Source organism: Cynocephalus volans, chromosome 3 (assembly GCF_027409185.1).
Source record: "Cynocephalus volans isolate mCynVol1 chromosome 3, mCynVol1.pri, whole genome shotgun sequence".
Lineage (NCBI taxonomy): Eukaryota > Metazoa > Chordata > Mammalia > Dermoptera > Cynocephalidae > Cynocephalus > Cynocephalus volans.
Window position 1 is genome coordinate 102,546,576 of NC_084462.1, and position 24,867 is coordinate 102,571,442.

At 39.1% G+C, this 24,867-nt stretch overlaps 1 protein-coding gene across 1 annotated transcript in view; it reads right to left on the reverse strand.

Annotated features, from left to right (window-relative positions):
• Positions 1-24,867, reverse strand: part of FMN1 (formin 1) — a 352,992-nt gene that overhangs the window by 216,080 nt on the left and 112,045 nt on the right. Inside the window, exon 4 of the mRNA XM_063091447.1 lies at positions 11,598-11,659. Within this exon, the coding sequence (XP_062947517.1) occupies positions 11,598-11,659 (62 nt within the window). The remainder of the gene's footprint in view (positions 1-11,597; positions 11,660-24,867) is intronic.

Sequence of the window (24,867 nt, forward strand, 5' to 3'; positions counted from 1 at the left end):
GAGCATTAGATATAACAGTAAATACAGAAGGTTTTCCTTTTACTTAGACACATGGTTTATTTTGAAGAATTTTACCACCAAAAAATACACTGATAGCCACTAACAAAGTAAACTAAACCTGCTGCTCCTCACAAGAAATACAATAGTTACCATTTATTGGTTATCTACCATTGTGCCCAGTCCCATACTTAACTATCACAAAAGTAGCAATCTGTATGGTAACAGCCAAGTTACAATACCATTACTCCCACTTTACAGATGAGAAACTGAAGCTCAGAAAGGTTTAAATAATTTGTGCGAGACCACACATCTAGTAGATAGTGGAGACAGAATTTAAACTCAGGGAACTTTACTCACCTGTGTTTCTATTCAGCTGTCCCGCCTAGAGCTATGGTGCATTTCACCCAATGGTTGGTTGACTTCATTATATGAGTTTATTCTTTAGCACGTTCTGCTTCTAAGGGCCATCACTCTTACGGACTTATATTTCACCCAAAGATAGATCAAAGGCAAGGGTCAGTCCAGAAATAAGGTCATGCCAAGAATACTCTCTAGGCAAGGACCTTTGAGGTATAAGAACTTCCAGAGGCAGTTCAGCATAGAAGCAAAGAATGATATCTCATACAGTTGGTCTAATAACTCATTTACTCCTCAAATGTAAAGACTGGCACATAGTAAATGCTCAATAAACACCAGATATTATTGTTATTCCTCTACCAGGACACAGATCAAACTAGAATTGCAGTGAAATAGTCAAAAAAGCACATGCAAGCCTATGTGTAAGCACTCACAAACAATAAATTCACACTATGGATTCTGAAGTCTATATGATGCTGGACTTGTTAGAAGAGGCAACAGGTGCCATGTTTCACACATGGGCACATCCTACAAATAGGCGATAGCACAGGAACACAGCTGCATCACTCCATGTGCTCGTTAAGGAATCAGTAGGGCTGGGTATCAGGAACTACATTGGGGAAGATAAGGTTGAACAGCTGAGGAGCCCCTATGTTCAACTGCAGAAACCATTAAGTAGCTGGCAAGATGCAAAAGTTTTGTGACAGTATTTTCTTACTCAATTTATGATGTTGGAAATTGACTTCTGAGATTTGGGTGTCAAATCTTTAAGATGAATATAGGCAAATATTAAGGTTATGGTGACAAGTACTAGAGGCTGTTCTTCAAACTGGGCTCAGGACCAGCTATCAAAAATAAAGTTGGGGACAGAAATCTACCTGCTTCTTTCTTCTGCACCTAGGTAGGAAGAACAGTAGAACACCTCGTCATTTCTGAAACCAGAAAATAAGAGGACTTCATTGCTTATTTTTCTCTTTCCCATCACAGAAACATCACATTATTATTATTATTATTATTATTATTATTAGAGGGGGAGATTGTCCAGAATAGGAATCAGGATGATCTGCAGATGTCTTTGACACAGGACAAGAGGAAGAGGAAAAATTAAAAGTTAGAAAACCTCATACTAGAGATAGTGAATTAAACCAGTTGACAACAGAAACATATTAGACTTAGAAACCAGACAGACCTGGCTGATAAATCTAGCCATCCCACTAACCAGCTGTAAAAACTCAGGATCCCAATTTATTCCTTTGAGTCTCAGTTGATTAGAAAGTATCTCTATGAAGCACCAAGCACAGTGCCTAGCAAAGTTGGTATTTCATATCCAATACCGTGATTTATAAACATCTCAAAGTAATTCAGAAAGCAAGGAGTACGCAGACCTCAAACTCTAAAGTCAACAAAGTTTCTTACTATCTCTTCTGAAAAATGTTTTAGAACATAGAACATAGCCAGTTTTTTGTACTAAAAGCTCATATTTCACTCACCCTTCCAAAACTGCTGCCCTATCCCATCAATAGCCCTTTTCAGGAAAGGATAGGAGAAAGGAAGAAAGGGAAGAAGGAAGGAAGAAAAAAGGAAAAAGAAGAACAGAAATGCAAAAATCCATAAAGATCTAAAAGTCAAGGGAGTTCTGCTTGGTACTCACGAGACCATGGAAAAACTGAATGAGGACGTTATTATTCAGCCTTTCTATCGTCTGTATCAGGGTTCACAAACTCAGATGTCTACAAGGGCCAGGCAATCAACATAAGCAAGTACAGTGGGCTGGATCTAAAACAATAGCAAATGTTGGGGAAGTACTGTGGCAACCAGAGCATACGTGCTCATCTGAAATGATTCCAAGGTAACTTTTTAAATGAAACATACTATGCAGACCAGACAAACTTCTTTGGGCTGTAGTTGCCGGTATCACGAATTTAAGAATTCTGTGGCTTTCTTTACGCTATCCCCAAAATAGCATTCCACCTAAATACTCTGAGTCATGAAAGAATTTCTAGCAATATCCAGTAAAAAATCAGTCATCAACTAATCATTAAATTTCAGCTCCAGGTAGTGTAGGAAAAGGAGATCTCCAAGACTTTTGGATTATGTTGAGACCGACACATGGGCCCAATCTTATCCCAGGCCAAAAATAATAAAACTTTAGAGCTGTAAGGAAACTTACACCACCTAGTCTAACTCTCTTGCTCTATAGCTGTAGAACCTAATGTTTAGCAGTGATACATGACTATACGAAACCCACAGCATCACTGAGCAACACAGGACAAGTCTGGAGAGCAGGAAACACTCCCCACCACGCCCTACCACTCCTCACTTTCCTCCTATTTCATGTCAAGAAAGCAAAGCCAACTTTCAGAAAAATCACATGTTCCAACATCAGCCTGTTGCCTAGAGTGAAAAAAACTATTGGAAAAAAACCCAGCTGTCTCGGTCCACACATATTGACTCATGTTCGGAGGTTAAGACTCAGCAGGGAAGACTGGAACTGATGGTGAACGAAAGAGATGAAGGAAACCAGCATCAGCCTCCATGACACAAATGAGCAATGAGCATATTCTTCACTGTACAACCAGCCTCCCTCTGGATCTGAATTAGGTGAGGCAAGACAGCAGCTTGAAGGCTGAGACAAAGGGCTCCTGTGATGTTAAGTCAGCTAGGGAATTAATTCCTTTGTGTTTCTCATCAAAATTCAACTCCAATGTATCTTACAGACTCCTGGGTAGCTAGTGGCATCTCAACACCAGTGAACCAGCAACTCTATTAAGTTCATAATATTTTATATCCACAATGAAACGCTAAATTAAAAATATTTCTCAATATATTTTTTTCTTCTTTTTTGGCATCTCAGTAATGAATTATACTAATAGCACTTAGGGGAATACCATGAGGGTTTTATGAAACCATCATATTTCATATTTGTGAGAGTTTTGTTTATTGGCCTACAAATTTAAAGGAGTAATTTGTAGGCTAATACTCCCTTTCCCTCACAGCATTCTCTAGGAATTATGAGATTTAAATGTATTGGGTTGATAATGAAGAGTATAACAAATGGGAAAGGCTTGGGACTCATGTCTTTATAAAATTAGCTGTATCAGCTGAAATGTAGTCTGTACTCAATCTTTTTTCAACAGCAATGTGTAAACTATTAGAAATGGACCAATGGGATGGGTTAGAGATAGAAAAGTAAGGAAGTGTACAAGTTCTTCTTAATGGAAGCCAACATACCATCTGGTTCTCTTGAGGACAACAAGGTACAACATAGTTGATTTTCAGTTTGGCACCTATCCCTGGATCACTCTGCAGTGGGAGTTACCATATTAGAAATGTGGCTGCATTGCACAATGAGCAGGGCTTGCCAGAGGCCATCGCTCAGCAGTTTCCTCTCAGTTAGGAACTATTCACGTGATGAATGTGCTAAATGCAAAAGGTTCCCATAAAGGAAATGTCACTGTTGGCTGATTCTTTTTCTCGCATCCCACAGCTCTAAGAATATTAGTTAAAATCAGATAAAATAATCTGTCACTTCCATGGCATCAATTTCCAAACTGCTGGTCAAAAACAATATTCTTAAATTATCTACCTCCTCACAAGCCAGACAAAGGGCATGCATTGTTTTTATTCACCTTTCAAAATTGAAGAAGTAGAGATCCAAAGAAGTCCTACCCATGCTCATGTTCCCTCCTGTCACAAAGAACAGCTAGGCCTCCTATAGAAGTTTCATTTACCATTCTAAGAGCTGCACCCCCCACTGAGTGACACACCTGAAAAGACATTAGAAGGCCAGAGTGTTCCATTCAGACAATAACTGAAAAACCTGAACACATGTTTCCTTAGAGGCAAAAATCAAGAAGAGATTCAAGTTCAATTCTGTGAGCAGTTAGAAAGGAAAACTTCTAGAAGCAATTATAACATTAAAAGGGGGGATGGAAGTGGTAAATAATAGAAATTTAGAGACTGAGTTAGATAATCGTAAACTAAAAGCACAGTGTGGTGGATAAATCAAACTTTTTTATTTTTTGAAAGAAGGGGCCAATCATAAAATTCAAAGGAGCTGTTAGAGATTATATGGCCTGACCCCAATTTTAGAAATTCAGAAACTGAATCCAAAGTATTGCCTCAAGTTCATATTGTTGATAGTACCAAATGGGAGACTAGAATCCAGATCTTCTGATTCTAAATGTTCTTTCCATTAATGCTGCATTTCTTAATGGAAAGAACACTGGGTTCAAAGTCAGACAGAGATAGATGGATTCAAATTCAAGTTCCTCTACTTACTAGTCTAGAACTTTGGACACATCACAATCTCTGAGAGCCTCATGTATTATGATCTGGAAAATGAAGACAAACCTATTACCTTGCTTATATTTCTACATTCACTCTTCATAATACTGATGCTAAAAGCCTAGAACAGAGGTTGGTACCCAGTAGGAATTTGATAAAAGTTAGGTATTCTTATTTTTCAGTCATAGATTATTATACAGGAAATATTTGTGTGTCATCTGTGTGCCAAGAACTTTGCCTGGTACTATGAAGGACAGAGAAAACCAAAATAATTGCTTCCTTCAAAGTGCCTACAATCAGCAGGTCACCAAGCCGAATCTTGACAGCATGAAAAGAGTCATGAAACCACCCACAGAATCAAACTTGAACTCAGGAAATGGATCATACATTGAGATGATAAGATTATATCCAATACAGAATAGTATTCCAAACAATGGGTTTTGGGGGTAAAAAAAGAATTACATGGGAAACAAGCTATATAGTTTTCTCTATTACATTTCTTCTCTATACATGGGAAAGCTCTAAGAGAGAAATACAAGATCTTTCTCAAATTTATTTGACCATGAAACCTTTTCAGCAAGGAGCATTTCAAAAGACCCCTGTTCACTGGAACGAGCTTTGGAAAATCCTGGTTTAGACCACCCTGACATAGAGCACAGAGGCAAAAGAACAGCTGGAAGATCATGGAAAAGTCACCCTCAAAGAATAAGTCAAATGTCCCAAAGAAGTCCTGAACCGAAAAAGCATGAAGACCACTCTAAACTCAAGTTGCCTAATTATAAAGATGTTTGCACAGAGAAGAAGGAACAAGAAATAACACTTACTGAGTATGTGCTACGTAACTGGTACCACTGGGATACACCATATTGAACAACCCTAGAAGGGAGGTATCATCACTACAAACATTATCATTGTACAGTTGCTGAAACAGAAAACTAAGTCCCAGAAAAGTTGATTAACTTCCCACAGTCACAGTGCAAGCAACTGAATGGAGGACTGACTCCAAACCCCAAGTTCTTTCACATTGTCATCATGAATAGAATAATAGCACACCTGATTCTCAGTCTACAATAATGGGAAAGATCACGTATATATAGAAACATTCTGCAAAACAGCTGTGATAGTGATTTTCAAAACCTAGCTCCTAAGCAACCGCAAAGAAGTAACTCTATTTATACTGTGAGAGAATTAGTTTTATCATATGCCTTAGTAGGACAGGTCTGAACTATTTTTCTACACAACAATCACGAACTTGCAGTGCAGTGGCTACAACATGAGGCAGTTTCTCTAATAAGTGAGAACCTGTAAAGATAAGGTGCTGCCTTTTCAAAACTGAAGTTAATATCGTAGAATTATCCAAAATTGAAAAATGAACCATATGATGTTGAGTATCATGAAGTCATCATAAACTCTTAAGGCAGAGTTTGCTAAATGGAGGACACACTTAGACAAAATTAAAAGAATTTTGCCATGGTTACATTATATAAATGACATCACATAGTAAAGTCATAGAAAATGTCTGGCCTGCCACCACTCTCCCACTGGAATAGAGATGTTACCCAAGTGCTTTAAGCTTGAGTGAAGGTATATAAACAGAAGGTGCTAGGAACTGATTTATTCAAGTCACCAACTATAAGGAGACTATGCATGTAAGTTGCTAAGCGAGACCATGCCCTACGCCCTTCCCATAGTGCAGCACTCAACAAACACTGGCTGCAGTGCATGCATGCGATTAAAAACCCTAGGCTCCCCCATTGTTAGCCTTGGGTATGGCCTAAAATAGTCCAATCAAAGTATTATAGATGGTTCGTGGGTTTCCATTTTGTTGGTGGGGGAACTGAACAATTAAGTGACTTCCCTACAAATCCATGGTCAAAACAGAATAGAAAGCTGAATTTAGGGTCTCTGTTTATTGAATCATACGGCTTCTTAAAATTCTACGAAAACATTCCAAAAAAAAACCTAAATGTGACACATGTATTCTTTTATGTGGTGACAGAATGACTTACTTTTCTTATGTTCTCTAAGCATGAAATCCTTCTTACTCTAGAAAGGCATGTTAAAGAAGTCCTGAAACATATCTGACTTCCCCATGACTTTGTAAGGGGAGAAAGAAAATCTGACACACAACGAAGGCTGCCAATGGAAATGGAAATCGCACATAAAGAAATGAGCACCAAAATAGCAATTTTCCCACCCATTATCTTCCACTAGTCCTGTGACAATAGTTGGAACTTTGTTACTTTGTGGAATAAAACAGGTAGGGATGATACTCAGTGAGCACCCACAAAGACAGCCAGGCTAGGTTTCTGTTTTGTGACTACATCTGTTCTGACCGGTTGGTGTTGCTGCCAAACTACTGTTTCATTTTATTTTCTATATCACCCAGAGAACAGGGCTAACTAAAGCACAGAGGAGCCAAGCAGGTGAAATGACCCAGAGTGGACAGTGGCAAACTGCAGAGCACTTGTCCTAACTGAAGTGGATGCCTGCTCCTCAACCCCAGCAGGTGGAAATCATACAGGAAAATAAGCCCACTGTTGCTAGATATTCCACCATTTTTAGAAGCACCTAGAAATCCAGGTTTTCAGATAAAAAAAAATCTTCATATTTTAAAATATTTATTCCTAATTCAATCTTTAAAATGCTGTGTTTGCCAAATGAAACACTTCTTTGGGTCAGATCAGAGTTAAGAGATGCCTGTTTCCTATTGAGGGTTTTCTGTCCATGACTGCCAGGAGCATTTCAAATTACAGTTTAGTGTAGAAATTGGGCACACTGCTCCAATGGCAGTAGTGTGCCATGGCCACAGGTTTTAGCAATTAGTATAAATCATAAATGTGAGGCAAAATGTTTAAGTTTACTAATAATAGCATCAACAGAGCAGATAATTTAGAAATATTTTTCAAAAATCTAAAGTATAATTAGGAACATTTAAAAATCATATCTTAATCTATTCCATATTTTAAAAGATTATGACCACAATATACTTTTCTTCCATTTCCTTCTTTTTCCCATCTCCAATCTTTTTTTTAGTTTGAGATGTAAGATCACAGGACTTTCGCAGAGATGATACAAGATAATATATGCAATGTGCTTACAACAATGCCCAGCACATAGTAAGAACTCAAAAACTGTATGCATCTACTGTTACTGAGAATATTATTCAGCTGTGAAAGCCCTCACAGGTCTTGGGGAAAGCTAATGTGAACTCTTACAACTTGGCTGTTAAAACTTCTCCTTACAGAATCATTTCTGTACTTACCCTCTGTAACAATCAGTTTCTTAAACTATGCCTCATCAATTTCAGTTCCTCTGAGACAGCTGAGAATATTTTTCACACCAGAACAAAGAAAAAGAAAGAGGTCTCTGCAGGGCATTTTGCAACAAAGGAGATAAGTGTCTCCACCTCTCTTTTCCCCCTAGGAAACAGGTATTTTTCCACTTTGTTTCTTTGTGAAATGGACTCATTCCCTCTTCTGAACTACTTAAAACTTGCTGGATGGGTGTGGTTTGAATTCATACACCATTTTGCTTATCTAATAATTGCTTTGCTACTTGTGACTTCATATATAATCCAACACACTCTCAGTTATTTTTAAAAGTGCGTTATTACTTATTGCAAAGAAGAATATTTCCATACACATAAGGGGTTATATACAAAATATATAGGGAACCTAAATAACTTAATAGTAAGAAAACAAATCTGATTTAAAAATGAGCAAAGAACCTGAACAGACCTCTGATCACAATGGCAGAATAGACAGTCCCCAGCATCATCATGCTCTCCCACAATCATTCAATTTACAACTATTAAAAAGCAACAACTGCCAAGCTGGGGCTGCTAGAGCTCAGGGGAAGAGGAGGAGAGACCTGTGAAGTTCATGAAGGCAGGAGAAGCCACGATGAGAGAAAAAAAGGACCACTCTGACCATTTCAAGCCCCGGCCACTTCAAGCCTGGCCCTAGTGAGCACACAGAGCAGGAGCTGTCAAAAGCCACAGCTGGGACCTTCCTATGAAGCTGCTTGGAGGCTGTAGGGGAGAAAAGAGCCTTGGTGGCCCCAGGCCAGCAAGACCACTGACAGGGTTCTCCTGGACCCACATAGGAGTGAAGGGCCACAGACAACAGAAAAAGGAACCCCAATCAGCACGGGATCACTCAGTGGAGACTCGTCAGTAATATAAAACTGTGGGGGTTACAGTTTGCTGAAAAGACTCAGGCCCAGACTAGAGTGTCCATACAACCCAGGTGTTCCGGACTTCACATGACCTGGAAGTGCTTACAAGGTCAACAATTAAAACCTGAGCCACACGAAAAGCCTTCCCCAGAGAATCAGCAGCAAAGCGGCAATTTAGCTCAACCACAGGGCTCAAGTGCTGGTCTCCACAGGAAGTTCCCCCATTTTAGAAGTAACCAATGGACAACAAATTAGTTCAAGTGCAGAGTTTAAGTGGTGGAAACAGCGAATAATCCAACACAGAACTGAAAGAAAAAACGAAATACTGACAGATCAGAGACAAGGTTCTGATATTAACCAGTAAAGGTCTCACACCACTGAGGAACACCTATAAAACCTAGAAGGACCAGAAGTCACCCAGGCTCCCACACCCCCAACATCTGCATCCAGCTCAGTAATGACCACTGAGCTGCCACCAGAAGCACTCCAGGGTCCTGAACAAAGGCAGGGGTGTCCAAGGGCCTCAGCCACATGCCCTGACATCCACATCCAGCCCAGGGACAATCACCAAGCCACTGCCGGAAGTGCCCCAGGATTCCAAGCCAGGGCAGTGGGAGGCCAAGGGCCTTGGTCATGCAGACCACCCCCACATCTGCATCCAGCCCAGCGATGATCACCCAGCTGCCACTGGAAGAGCCCAAGGCTCCCCTACCAGAATGAGGGGGAGTGCCATGGGCCTCAACCATACCCCCCTTTCTCCTCCCACCCTATCCCCTTCCCCCTCTCCCCCTCCTCTGCAACTGCTCAACAATAACACCTTAGAATACAAAAAAAAGTAGTAACAAAAATAAAATTAAATTTAAAAGTAATCTAAAAAAAAAGAACCTGAACAGACATTTCTCAAAAGATGACATACAAATGGCCAACAGGTACTTGAAAAAATACTCAACATCACTAATCATTAGGGAAAAGCAAATTAAAACCATAGTGAGATATCACTTCATACCTGTTAGAATGGCTATTACCAAAAAAGATGAAAGATAAGTATTGGCCAGTGATGGAGTTTGGATGTATTATCCTCCCAGAACTTGTGGAAATCTGGGGTGGATCCCTTACGAATGGATTAGAGCTCTCCATAGGGGTGGGGAGTAATGAGGGAGTTCTCGTTCTATTAGTTCCCGCAAGAGTTGGTTGTTTAAAAGACACTTGCTTCCTCTCGCCCTGCGATCTACTTGTACCCACCAGCTGCCTGCCACTTTCCACCATGAGTAGAAGTGGCCTGAGGACAGCGCCAGATGCAGCTGTCCCAGAATAATAAGCCAAATAAACCTCTGTTCTTTATAAATTACCCAGTGTCAGGTACTCTGTTACAGCAACACAAAATGGATTAGTACAGCCAGGATGTGGAGAAAAGGAAATCCTTGCACACTGCTGGTGGGAATGTAAACCAGTATAACTACTTTAGAAAATAGTTTAAAGGTTCTTCAGAAAATTGAGGACATTTTGTGACTTAAAATAAGCCAGACACAGAAAGACAAATACTGCATGATGTCACTCATGTGGAATCTAAAAAAGTCAAACTGATAGATTTATTGAATAGAATGGTGGTTGCCAGGAACTAGTGGGTGGGGAAAACAGGGAGATGATGTTCAACAGGTAGACGGGATGAACAAGTTTTAGAGATCTATTGCACAGCACACGGTGACTATAGTTAATAACAATGTATTGTATACTTGAAAATCACTAAGAGATTAGAGTTTAAATGTTCTCACCACAAATCAATGGTAAGTATGTGAGGTAATGCATATGTTAATTAGCTCAATTTAGTCACTCCACAATGTATACATATTTCAAAATGTTACGTATACCAAAGACATACAATTTCTATTTGACAATGAAAAAAAAAGTAAAAAAAGAATATTCGATTCTTTAAATATTCTTTAAATTATTCTTTAAAATATTCTTTAAATTATTATATTAAATTAAATTATAATGCACATTCATTAAATTAGCAAGTAATGAGTTAACATTAAATGAGCAAGAAGTTTTATTTAAATTCTGCTATTATTCTCTCCTGAAGTATTGGGTTACCCCAGCCATCAATCAACTAATCTCAGCACCTGATTAAATATCTAGTTATTTGAAGTTAAGATTCTGAACTTCCTGCCACAGGCACTGTAAGCAAACGCCAAATGGAGAACATTGATTAGATGGCAGGACAAGGGACATGATCCCTTGGTCATTCTGGACTTCACTAAGGAGGGTCAAATTGGCCATTTCCCAGCACTCCCTGGGGCTTCGGGCTGTCTTGGCACAACTCTTCCTCCTACCAGGACCCCTACCTTAAGTGCCTTAATCTGCAAGACATAATAGTGCAGGGATGTGCCAAGAGACATGCAGACATGAGCGCATAAATGGGAGTAAGTCCAACAAAATAATTTACACCATGCATAGGGAAAGTAACTTTCGAAATACTTCATATAAACAGTAAAAGTCTAGATACTCTGTCTTCTTTTCTGCTTTAAAATAAAACAATCATTTCCCCCATCAAATCCAATGCATTATGGTACTTTTTAAAATTAGGAATTAAATTCTATTAAAAACAGAATCCAAGGCTTCATCCCCAGATTGAAGTTGATGCCCACTGGCAGGAGTAAGCTGTAGATTCTGTCTAGTTAAATACTTCAACACAAGAGGAATATTTATACTTCAGCATATGAGAAAACTAAGTATCAGTCTCATATAACCAGTTCAGTAGAAACAAAGAGATGTACCTGCAAGTTTTCAATTTCTTCTTTGTGCTCCCTCTTCAAGTGTAAAATAGCAGCTTGGTATTCTGTAAGACCACAAAAGAAGCCAATTACAATGAAGCAGAAAATCAGGCACAAAGTTCAAGTGAGCATCTCCAAGACTCCAGGTGCCCTCTACAAATAAACCAAGTCAACAAATGCCAGCATATGACATTAACCTGATAAGAGATGTGAAAAATCAGGGAAATATATGACAAGTAGCTCAGGATAAAGTGGAGAAAAGTCCCTAAATTAAGAAAATAAGATAGTGTTTTGTTGTTGTTGTTTTAAAAGCATGATGACTGTGTTCCAGATAGGGTGGGTCAGGTGTTTGTTTTTAAGGAGGAGTTGGAGATTAAGGCCCCACAGAGAACAAATACAGACCTGTTAAGAGCAGACATGGCAGGAAATAAAACTTGTATGTGCGATCAGAGAACTCTATTTTTAACTGTTTCAAAAAAAAAAAAAAAAAAAAGAAAGAAAGAAATCTCCATTGAATGCAAAGCTAAGTAAGCACCCAGGGTTGATTTTAATCTTTAAATCACCTCAAGAAGCCATAACTATTTGTCACTTGGATGAGAGATTTTAGGGTGAATTGAGGTTAAAAAGAGGACAAAAATAAATTTCTGGTCCAATTTTAATCTGAGTCTAATGTTTATTCCAACAGTAAGTCCCAAGTGTACACAGGAACTCCAGCCAATCACTAAAACTACCATCCCACTGGCAAAGCATAAAGCAGCCAAGACAACTTTATTTTCAGGAGAACAGCTAAGCATGCAGGGTCACAAAACTATCCACGCTGCAGACAACCACAAAGCAAAATGCTATGAGTACCTATTCTTGTGAGATAAGCTGGTTTTCTACAAATGTGTTTAGGGTCCTGAGTATTAGAAAGTAGTCAGTGAGTCCTCATTTAAAAATGTGTGACAGATTGGCTGCTACAGTTTGTATGTTTGCCTCTTCAAAACTCAAGTTGCAATCTGATCAGTGTGGCCATGTTCAGAAGTGGGGCCTAGTGGGAGGTGTTCGGGTTATGGGGTAGATCCGTCAGGAATAGGTTAATGCCCTCCCTGGAGAGTGGGTGAGCTCTCTTGAGAATGCATTAGTTTCCGTGAGAGTGGGTTGCTGAAAAGAGTCTGGCTTCCTTGGTTTCTCTCTCCTGTGCCCTCTCTCATCATGTGATCTCTATGCACACGAGGGCTCCCCTTCCGCTTTCTGCCACAAGTAGAAGCAGCCTGAGGCCCTCATCAGACACAGTCATCCAATCGCAGGCTTTTCAGCCTACAGAATCATAAGCTAAATAAACCTCTTTATTTTATGAATTACCCAGTCTCAGGTATTCTGTTACACCAACACAGAACAGACTAAAACACAGGCTATTTCTCCAAGTGGATTTTGTGAATCAAGAATTAAAGTTTAGGTTTCATCTCAAAAGTGGATGAGAGAAATCTTTGGTAAATCCACACAAGGAGTACATTCCTGTTGATAATAATCACTAGCTACACTGCTGCTCTTGTGGGGAACGTGCTCCACTGAGCTGTGAATCCATCAGCAAGTTCTGTGGGTTCTATATCCGAATGATACCTTGTATTAAACCATTTGTCACCATCCACACAACCACCACTATACTCCAAGCTGCCACTATCTTTCCGCTATACTTGGTAGTATCCTTTGTAGGGTCACCTACTTTCACTCTTACCACCACTGTACTGTAATTGATTCTCCTCACAACAGCCTGAGTGTTCTATTAAAGAAACGAACCAAATCATGTCTCATCCCTGGTTTTCCACTGTACTTAGAGTTAAATCAAAACTCCCTGCTGCAGCCCATAATGCCCTTCATGATCTGGCTCCTACATGCCTCTCCCTGTCATTCCACACTGCTCCTTCCCCTGGCTAAGGCACCTTGGCTTTCTTCTATTCCTTGAACTTGTCAATTTCTTTTCCACCTCAAAATCTGTGCTATATTGAAGACAAAAATAATGGGTTGTATTTATTGGGCACTTACTATATATCAGGTCTTATTCTAAATATTTCATTTGTATTAACTCATTTCATCCCCACAATAACCTTATGATGTAGGTACCATTATTATCACCATCGCAGATTCATAGAAAGGCTAAGTAGCTTGTCCAAAAAAGCAGAATAGTTTGCAGAGCCAGAAAACATGCTTAGATCAAGATGGCAGAATAGACGGTCTCCAAAGTCACTCTCTTCCACAAATCAACTAATTTACAACTATTAAAAGGCAATGAAAGCCAAGCTGGGGTTGCTAGAGCTCAGGAGATGAGGAGGAGAGACCTACGGAGTTCATGAAGGTGGGAGAAGCCACGATGAGAGAAAGAAAGAAAGAACCACTCCTCCAACCATTTCAAGCCCTGGCCACTTTAAGACTGGAGCTGTTGAGCACAGGGAGCAAGAGCTGGCAAAAGCTGCAGCTCGGCCCTTCCTATGAAGTTGCTTGGAGGCAGCAGGGGAGAAAAGGGCCTTGGTGACCCCAAGACCAACAGGACCACTAACAGGGTTCCTGTGGACAGACATAGGAGAGAGGAGCCACAGACAACAGGAAAAAGGAGCCACTCAGAGGCTGGTGAGTCACCGCAAGGGACCAGCACATAGCCCGTCCCATGGGAAGTGTTTGGAGTGTGGGTGGTGGGGGAGATGGGCCCACCAGGAGAACATTAGGGCATAGCATGGACAGCTGATCTGCCCCCCAGTCAGCACAGGACCACTCAGTGTATACAGGTCAGGAATATAGAACCACAGGGGGTGCAGCTTGCTGAAAAGACTCAGGCCCAGACCAGAGTTTCCACACAACCCAGGTGTACTGGAACTTATCAGACCTGAAAGTACATACAAGGTCAACCATTAAAACCTGAGCTGCACAAAAAGCCTTCCCCAGGGAATCTGCAGCAATGAAAAAATTTAGCTTAGCTCAGCTACAGGGCCCAAGTGCTGGTCCCCACAGAAGCTCCTCCATTTTAGTAGTAAGCAAAGGACAACAAATTAGTTCCAGTGCAGAGTTTAAGTGGTGGGAACAGCAAATAATCCAACACAGAACTGAAATTAAAAACAAAATACTAACAAATCAGAGACAAAGTTTGATATTAACTAATAAAGGTCTAACATGACCAAAGAACACCTATAAAACCTAGAAGGACCAGAAGCCCCCTGGGCTCCCAAACCAGGGAGTGGGGAGGGCTGAGGGCCTCAGCCATGCCCCCCTGACATCTGTAACCAGTACACTGATGACCACTGAGCCATCACAGGAAGTGCCCTGGGCTCCTGAGCCAGGAGGGTGGGGGGCTGAGGGCTTTAGCCACACCCCACTGACTTCTGCATTCAGCCCTGCAATGAGCCAGCTACCACTGGAAGTCTGCCCTGCTGGAGTGGTAGGGGGACATGGGCCTCGGTCACATCCCCCATACTTCCTCCTCTTCCCACCCTATTTCCCTCCCTCTTCCCTTCTCCTGCTGCTTCACAAGAACATCTTAGAATGGGAAATGGAGCTGGGGGAAGCTGAACCCAGCCACAACTAGGCAAGCTGCCGCCACCACCCCAGGACCCCACTGGGGTCCTGAGGTGTGGAGCCAGGGAAAGCCAAACCCAGTTGAAACTAGGCAAGCTGCCACTACCGCCCTGGGCACCGCTGGGGTCCTGAGGCATGGAGCCAGGGGGAAGCTGAACCCAGCCGCAACCAGCTGGGTAAAGAGCACACCAAAAATACCATTTTCACATGGGTAACCCACCATAGCCACTACAATTGCCATGGCTGCCACAAAAGTGGGTAGTCTATATCAGCAGTCACAGCCACTGTGCAGATGTCACACCAGACTCTCAACTGCATTGACACACAAGGAGAGGCAGCAGAGACCAAAAAAAAAAAAGGGGGGGGGTCCTCTCTCCCCACAAAGCACACTCCAGAGTAATAGAAGAAGCATCTGCTTTACAATAGTAGGGGAGGACTTGATCACACCTGTCTCAGTACTGGACAGATCATCCAGTCAACAAACCAACAGGGGAACAGTTATCTATCAGATGAAGAGAACATACCTATGGTTATTAGAGGGAAGGGGGTAGGGGAAGGTGAGAGACTGATAAAGTGCATAAAGAATAAGTCAGATTTTTAACTATGAATGTGCTAATAAAAAAAAAGCTTAATTCAACAAGTGAATGTATAAATAAACTGTGGTATGTCCACAGAATGGAATAGTACTCAGCGATGAAAAGAAACACATGTCAACACAGATGAACCTCAAAGGCATTATGGAAAGTGAAAGAGTCTCAGAAGGCCACCCACTGTTTGATTCCATTTATAACATCTGGAAAAGATAAAACTAGAGGGATAAAGCACAGATCAGAACAGCAGTTGCCAGAGATCAGAGTAGGGGGGACGTTTGATGAAAAAGTAGTAGCATACAAAGGAATTTTAGGGATGATGAAACTATTCTCTAATTATGGTGGTAGTTACATGTGTCCATACATGTGTTAGAACTCAAAGAACAGTATACCAAAAAGAAAAAGTTAATTCTACAGCATTTTAATTTTTTTGAAATCCTGCATCAAATATTACACTTTTAAATGTTTTCTCTAGGAGATTTAGCATAATGCCTGCTACTACCACTTATAATTCAACATTTTTTTTTTTAGAGATACCAGCAGATGCAGTAGGACAAGAAAAAAATGAAACATACACAGATTATAAAGGGAAAAATAAAGCTATTATTCCCTATGTTTACATATTTAGAAAACTCTAAAAGATTCAACAGATTAAATATTAAAATTGATATGTGAGTTAAGTATAATTCCTGGATATGAACCAAAATATACAAAAATTCTCATACTAGCAACAGTTTTAAAAAGAAAACTTAAAAGATAACATTTACAGTACTCCTAAAAACACAAAGTATATAGGAAAAAACTAAATATCTAACAACCTGTGAGAAAATAGTAACACTTTATTGAAATATTTTACCAAAAATGACACAGACAGAAAGTAAACAAGCCATGTTTCTGATTTATAAGGCTTAATATTGTAAGGTGCTACTTTTTCCAAATTGTTCAATAGACTTACTATAATCCTTCAAAATTTCTTGAGGGATTTTATTTCATTGGAACTAAGGAGCTCATTCTAAAATGTGTATAAAAGCATGGAAGTATAAAATGCCAATAACAGCCAAGAAACTTGAAAATATTGATTAGGGTAAGACAACTTACCACCTAACAAATTTTTTTTTTTTTTTTTTTTTTGATGACTGGCTCACACAGGGATTGATCCCTGGACCTTGGTGTTATCAGCACCATGCTCTAATGAACTGAGCTAACCGGCCAGCCCAAGAATTATTTTTAATTATTACAATGTATTTAAGGTGGCACAGTATTGACACAAGGATAACGAATACACTAATAAACTAGAATAGATGTCCCAGAAATACGTCATGAATTTATGGCCACTTGATGCATTGCAGAAGTAGCACTAAAGATCCTTTCTTACACAAAGAATGGTCTGTTCAACAACTATCAGTTGGGAAAAGGATATTCTTATGGGAAAACAAAACTAAATCCCAACTTTACACCATATGGTAATCTATTCCAAGTTGATTAAGAGCTAAACTATAAAAAGCAAAACTGTAACTGTTTTATAAGATAATATATCATACTATTTTTATAACCTCAGGATAGGAAAGAATTTCTTAAGACTCAAAAGCAGTACCTATAAAAGGAAAAAAACTGGTAAGTTTTACTACTTTAAAATTAAGAACTTCTTTTTCTCAAACTACACCACAAAGAGAAAAAAGACAAGCCACAGAGTGGGAGAAAATACTTGAAACACATAATTAACCAAGATCTAGTACAAATATATAAACACTTGTATATCTTGCAAAACTTTAGAAAACGGAGCCCATGTAAAAAATAGGCAAAAAATGTCAAGAGGCACTCCATAAAGAGGATGTACAAACAATAGATAAACATATTTAAAGGTGTTCATTCTCATTAGTAAGCAGGGATATTTAAAGTCCGACTAAACTGAGTGTTAGTGAAATGTGGAGCAATGGGAATTCTCACACACTTCGAGTAGGAGTGCAGATTGGTATAATCACTATGGAAAATGTTTGGCATTTGCTAATAAAGTTGGAGATACTCATATGTTCCTACCCAATTATCCTAATCCTAGGCACATATAAACAACAAACTATAAAGAAAAGCAAGTGATAATATTAACAAAAGTCAGGAGAATGGTAGCTTCCAGGAGAAGAGGAATGAGGTTAAGATTAAGCAAGGCAGTGTCACATGGGTGTTCAATGAAAGATTATTCTTTAACCGGCATGTGTTTAATGAAATTTTCTTTATGTATAGTATAGCTAACATTAAAATAGGAAAAGATTGCTTTTCTTTTGCAAATTGGCTATGTTAGTTTTCTAATATCAAATAAAGAATATTATATAGCACAAGAGAATCTCTAGATTCATAAAATAAGGAGCATAAAATGATTTAAGAAGTTTGAGTCTCGTGGAAATATTGAGTCCTAAACCCACGAGATGATAAATATCTAAACCTTAATCAATTCTAAGCCTTTACAAAGTAGATAAAGAAAGGCTAGTTTAACCAACTTTCCTGTGACACTGATGCCCCTTGGGAATAGCACCTAAATCCTAAATAGAAATTCCAGACTAAATGCTGAAATGAGTCATTTTGTGTAAATTATACCTATAAGGATGTGACAGATATAGTTGTGACTAATTCATTAACAAATTGATGAAGGAGATCATTGCAAAGCTAACACCCAGCAAAGCATGATTCATCTCCTCCTTACACAAATATTTTTGCCAACAGTTACAGTGTGACAGGTGGCAGGAAAACACACCCCTATCCCAAGAAGGATGACAAAAGAGAATCTCTGGGCAGCTGGTAGCAGGAGGAAGCTAGTGCCTCTACTAATGGAATGCTCACTTTGAGGGTTCACAAGAGAATGTTGAGGGGCAAATCTTGAGGGTGAGGTTGGTGAGACTGGTGTCAATTCAAGACCACGGATGTTTGTGTTTGTTAAAAACAGAACTTGAGGGCCGAGCCCGTGGCGCACTTGGTAGAGTGCTGCGCTGGGAGCGCGGCAACGCTCCCGCCGCGGGTTCGGATCCTATATAGGACTGACCAGTGCACTCACTGGCTGAGTGCCGGTCACGAAAAAATGACAAAAAAAAAAAAAAAAACAGAACTTGACCCTGGTATCCAGTAGCTCTGGGACCCTATAAGCGTATGAAGAGGAAGAACAGAGATTTTGAACATTAGGGCATAAGAAGGGCACACCCTGTGGAAGTCCCAATGGAAATTAATGAATAAATTCAAATAATGTAGCCCACAAAAAAGAAGCCTGAAGAATATCTTGTAAGGAAATAATATATTAGATGAAAGGTAGAAAAAGGAGAAAGCCTCCTGACTAGCAGGATTCAAGATTTTGGAGAAAAAAATATGAAAAAGGACTTCCTCCATAAAAATAAGGCTCTTTCAAGTACTTAGTCTAATTGGTCTGTTCCCTTTTTGTTGTACAAACCTTCTATTTTGATCAGTCCACAAAAACAAAACATCCTTTCTGCCAGGTGTCATTATAGGGTCTGTGTCCTCCAACTCGCCAAGAGCAGAATTAACGATGACTTCACTAACATGGAAGACATGTAGTAACCACTGCTGTAGTTCACCACTGATTAAATAAGTTTATCTTAATTATATATGGGTACAGATAACATTGAGTGTTATTTCTCAGGAACAGTTCTTAGCACTTTACACAGATTAACTCATGCCATCCTCACGTCAAATTTACAAGGCACACCCTATCATATCAAGGTCAGTTTTACAGATGAGGAAACTGAGGTGCTTGAGTTGAACAACTTTCCCAAAACCACACTCTAGTAAGTGCCAATGACATCAATGACGCCGAAAGAACCTGTGCTGTTTACTCTGCAGCATTTTCAATTGTTTCCTTGTTTTTGTTTGCTATTACTGTTCTTATGATTAGGGAAGCATCAGGTGCAAAAAAAATCCTAAATCCCTAGACACTGGACACTTGCTAGCTTTATCCAATTACTGGAATCACTTGTAAACTTGAGGAATCTTTAAAAAGGGTACTGGGTATTTATTTTTAACCACAGGGAGGTTTGATGAACCTGGGGCCAGAGTGGACAGTGTGAGTTACAGTGGCTGGTACCATTCTGTTATGTGCTTACAATATGCCCATCTTCTCTGTAAGGATTTCTGGGCCTGTAGTAACCAGTTTGTAAACAGTTTGTGGTTAAATCTGATTTTTATTTACAGTCTCTTTCACACATATCCCAGCCTGTCACCAACACACACACACATCTGAATACACATTCACATAACACTGGCAAAACTAGATTATGCACACAGAGAATTAAAATTTACTGATTTCCCAATTGGGTGGGGAGAGTGCGGCAGGCCTCCCAAGCTGGTCTAAAATGCCTGGGAAAAGAGCAAAGGTGGGGGACTGGCTTGGGTTTTTATGGTTTTCAGGTGGAGGGTTCCCACTTGTGTGCAGTGGCTTATGTGGTTCAAATCTCCTGCAGTGTCAAAGGCTTTCTTATCAGATTGCCTAGACGTGGGACACAGAGGAAGAGAGAGGGGTGAGTCTTTTTTTTTTTTTTTTTTTTTTTTAAAAAAGATGACCGGTAAGGGGATCTTAACCCTTGACTTGGTGTTGTCAGCACCACGCTCACCCAGTGAGCAAACCGGCCATCCCTATATGGGATCCGAACCCGCGGCCTTGGCGCTCCCAGCGCCACACTCTCCCGAGTGAGCCACGGGCTCAGCCCGAGGGGTGAGTCTTAAAAGCTGTCAGCAAACATCAAAAAATGGAGTTCGACTACTTCTTACACTTTCCCTACCATATGTGTGATTGTTGAAGGCCCACTGATAAAAGGTATTGTGTCAACATTACAGGGCTGGGCTCTCACCGGCTGCCTGCCTGAGTGCTCAGTTCAAAAGCCCTGCTGGCTGCTGTTGACTTTTTCCCCTTGACTTAACTGACTTTGAATGCTCTTTCACTGTTTCTGACAGGTACAAAGGTAGCCATGCCTTTTCCAAACCACATAGTTAGAACAGAGATGCTAATCAGTTTAGAATACCAGAAACATAAGATCCCTAAAGCTTATAAAACTCTGTCTACCTAAGCAGTTTTCAAAATCATAGTCAACAACAATTAAATAATGACCAAGAAACAAACCTGCTAGAAAGGCACATACTGAGAATAAGATCTAGGCTACAATTGAAAGTCCCCAATCCCTGTCACTAGGTGGCGGTCACAATACTTCATATTTAAACTTTAAACTTGCTACCAAGCGCCACCGCAACACCTGAAGGATTTGGGATGGGGCAGGAGAGGAGAGGGTGAGCCAAAGCTGAGTAATGACCACTTTCCTTGCATTAAAAGATTTGAAAGGTGGACAGGTATGGATATGGTAAGTAGTTGAGAAAAATTAGAACAAGTATGGGGCCTTTCCAGCCACATTTCCAAAAACATTAAAAATGACTTCCAGTTGCTACAGGTTCACACTTTTCTTTTTAATCTCTCTTTCAAGACTACACAGCAATAAAATCTAAAATCTAAAATGAGAAAGTTAAAAGTCACAGGTGAGCAGCAAAACAGAATAACATCTTGGAAAAACAAATAGGACAAAACAGCAAAGTGGTCTTTGGGCCCAAAGCTCTGGGCCTGCTGTGCCCTAGTTCCAGAAGTGGGCAGTACAGGCAGGACAGCCTGGAGTTAGGTTACCACAGAGCAACAGGGGCTGAAACTACCCCCTGGAAAACCAGCACAGCAGGAAACCAGGGCCAGGCTTGCTGCTTAGAACAAGGGACTGGGGTGTGGTTCCCCAGATGCTAAAGGACAGCTGGAAGAAGTTGTCAGCTGCTGCCTGGGGACCTAAACAGGGGGATACAAAGATGAAGACCAAATCTGAAATCCTGTCCACCCCGTCCCCAGTGACTAGATCTGCAATATCCACACCATCACCTCAGACTAAAATCCCCAAATGCCATTATAAGAGCAACTTCTGGTCTAGGGGTCTTGTAAAGACCTGGTGAGACAACTGCAAAACAGACAAGGGCAAAGGGGAGGAGAAAACTTATTTTAAAAGCATCCTATAGATCATGAGCCATCAAACCAAGCTTCCGAAATACATGAAGAAACCTAAACCTCAAGACAGGGCAATAAAATCAACAATATCATGCAATACAAATTATAAATATTAAATATATTAAAATAGTTTAGTAATGTTTAGAATTCTTACCAAGATAAACAAAAGAATAACCACCATTATAAACAATAATGACAGTAACAGCACACTGGAAAAAAAAGACAAGAAGGAACAATAGTAGGTGATTATAAAATTTTGAAATATTAGAAACAAAATATAGTCATTGAAACAGAAAACATAAGAGCTGAATAAACTCTGGCACAATCATGGAAAGAATAAGTAAGTAAAAGACACTGAATAATTAACTAAACGTGCAGCGTGGTACAAGAAAAGGATAGAAGAAAAGAATCTTACTTAAGAAACTCTGGTATTGATATGAGGATAGCAAAACAGACGGTGAAATAAAAATAGAAAAGAAACTATGTTAATAGAGCCATGCACATATGGAAACATAATATGTGATCTAAGGTTGCACTGAAATTTGTGTGGGAGGGATATACTCTTTTTAAAAATACAAATTTCAGAAAAATAGCCATACTTCAAACCATACTCAAGAATCACTCCCAGTGGATTAAGAATCTCAATGTGAACAGCATAACAGAAAAATCCATGGACAATATTAAGAGCATCTTTATGACACTGGAGTACAAAAAGATTTCTTAAGCAATACATTTAAAAAGACAAAGGAAATTTTTTTTAATTACCAAAGTTACGTATTACCAAAATTGTGTATGTCAAAAGATGCTATTAAAAAGTGATAAGCCACATACATGGAGAAGATATTTGCAAAGTATATGATCAACAAAAAATTAGCATCCAGAACACAAGTCCTAGACAAGTCCTAGAAATAAATAAGAAGAAAAGCAACTAATAGAAAAACGGGCAAAAAACCCCCCACTAAGGTCAAGGATTCAGATCCCTTTACCAGCCAGCCGCCCCTCCTCAAAAAGAGAAAAAGGGGCGAAAAAACCCCAACAAATTCATGTAAGAAGAACTCCAAATGGCTAATATATACATAAAAATACACTCAACCTCACTTGTCCTCAGGACAATGTAAGTGAAAACTGCAATGGGATACTATTTCACACCCATCAAATTTGGAAATAGTAAAAAGTCTGCTAATACTAACTGCAGGTGAGAATGAATAAGAATTCCACACACTGACAGGAGAGTTAATTGCAATCGCTTTAGAGATCATGTGGATAATGTCTATTAAATTTAAAGGTGCACATAAATAAAACCAGAAATTCTTCTCTTATGTTTATACACTAGTGTAACATTTACACATGAACACAAATGTTAAAAAGAGCATTCACGCAAGTATTGTTTCTAACAGTGAAAAACAGGAATAAACTTAAATTTCCAGCAACAGCAGCATTGATAAGCAAATATTGAGAGATATTCACTCAAAGTGCTACTACACAGATACTAAAATGAACTAGAGCTATGCATACCAACACAGATGAATCTAAGAAACAGAATTTTGAAAGAAAATGTTGCTGAAAATTACATATGAGAGGATGCCATTTTATAGACTTTTAAAACACGTGAAAGCCATACTATCTATTGTTTTGGGATTTTATACTGATTTAAGTATAGAGAAGTGCATGGAGTTAATTTCACCTAAGGGGAAGGTGGAAGGCATGCAGAAGGCAAGTGCAGTTGCAATGTTTTATTTCTTAAGTGTGAAAGTGGGTAAAGTCATGAAGCTGAATGTAATTAACACAGACTTAAAATATATAAAGCAAAAGCTGACAGAAACTTAAGTAAAATTATGAGATAAATAATAGCCCTCTATCGGAAATGGATAGATCAAACACAAACATATTGTTTCATGACTGAAACAATTAACAACTTTGATTATATGTATCCTAGAACCCAACAAACCAACATACATCACTTTCAGGCACATACGATATATTTGTAAAAACTGGTGATTTGTAAAGTAAATCTCAAAAAAATTTTAAAGCCATACTGTCACACAGAACATGTTCTTTCTATAATGCAATTAAATTAAAATCAACAATAAAAGGATAAACAAAAACAACCTAAAATCAGCAAATGTAATTCAGCAATTTGTGAAAACCACACAAATATGCAGGATTTATTCTAAGAATGCAAGAACTATAGATCATCTAAAAAATTACCAATGATATCCACCACATTAACATATCAGAGAAAAACTGTTGAATCTCAAATTCTCAAAATGACACAGAATGATACAGAAAAATATCTTGATAAAGCACAACACCCATTCTTGATTTTAAAAAGACAAAGAAATCCTCCTGGTTAATTTAAATCAGAAGAAAATCAGATTCAGGGTATTTATCAAGTACTTTCAGCAAACTTCAAACGTAGTTGTGAAACTTCAGGAGGCAAGATTAAGAATACCCACCATCATCCACATTTTCATTATACTAGAGGTCTGAGATAATGCAGTAAGAAAAAAAAGGAGATGTAAGAATTGGAAAGGAAGAGACAAAATTGATATTATTGACAGTGATATAATTGTCAAAACTTATCTTGGGATAAGAATGGGTTTAGAAAACCCATACTACATATACACTGACAAGAAATACATACATATATGTTGATCGTGAATGGTGCCCCATAGAGCTCTGCATGGTGATAGCTGCACACAAACGTTGGGAGAGTTAACCATCTCTGGGAAAAGCAGCACAGAAATTGGATAAAGGGGGATCAGAGAAGGGGCCCTCAACAGTGGCTTTAAAAATCTAAAGAAAATGATTCAATGTTTAAGTATACTAGTAGATGGTTAATATACAAGTGTTAATTCTACTTTTCTCTATTTTTCTATTAGTTTGAAATTATTCAGGATTCTCTTCCATAAACAATAATGGATATGGCCAAAATTTCATATATATACTTTTCTGTACATAAGACTAGCTTTATAGTCAGGGAAAGAAAAACTACCTACCTTAAACAGTATGTTTATACAAACTATTAGTAAGAAAAACATTCCTCATGTGGCATATAAGCATTAGTTGATGTGACTGAAAACTTTAGGTGAAGCTCCTTGCTCTTTAACTT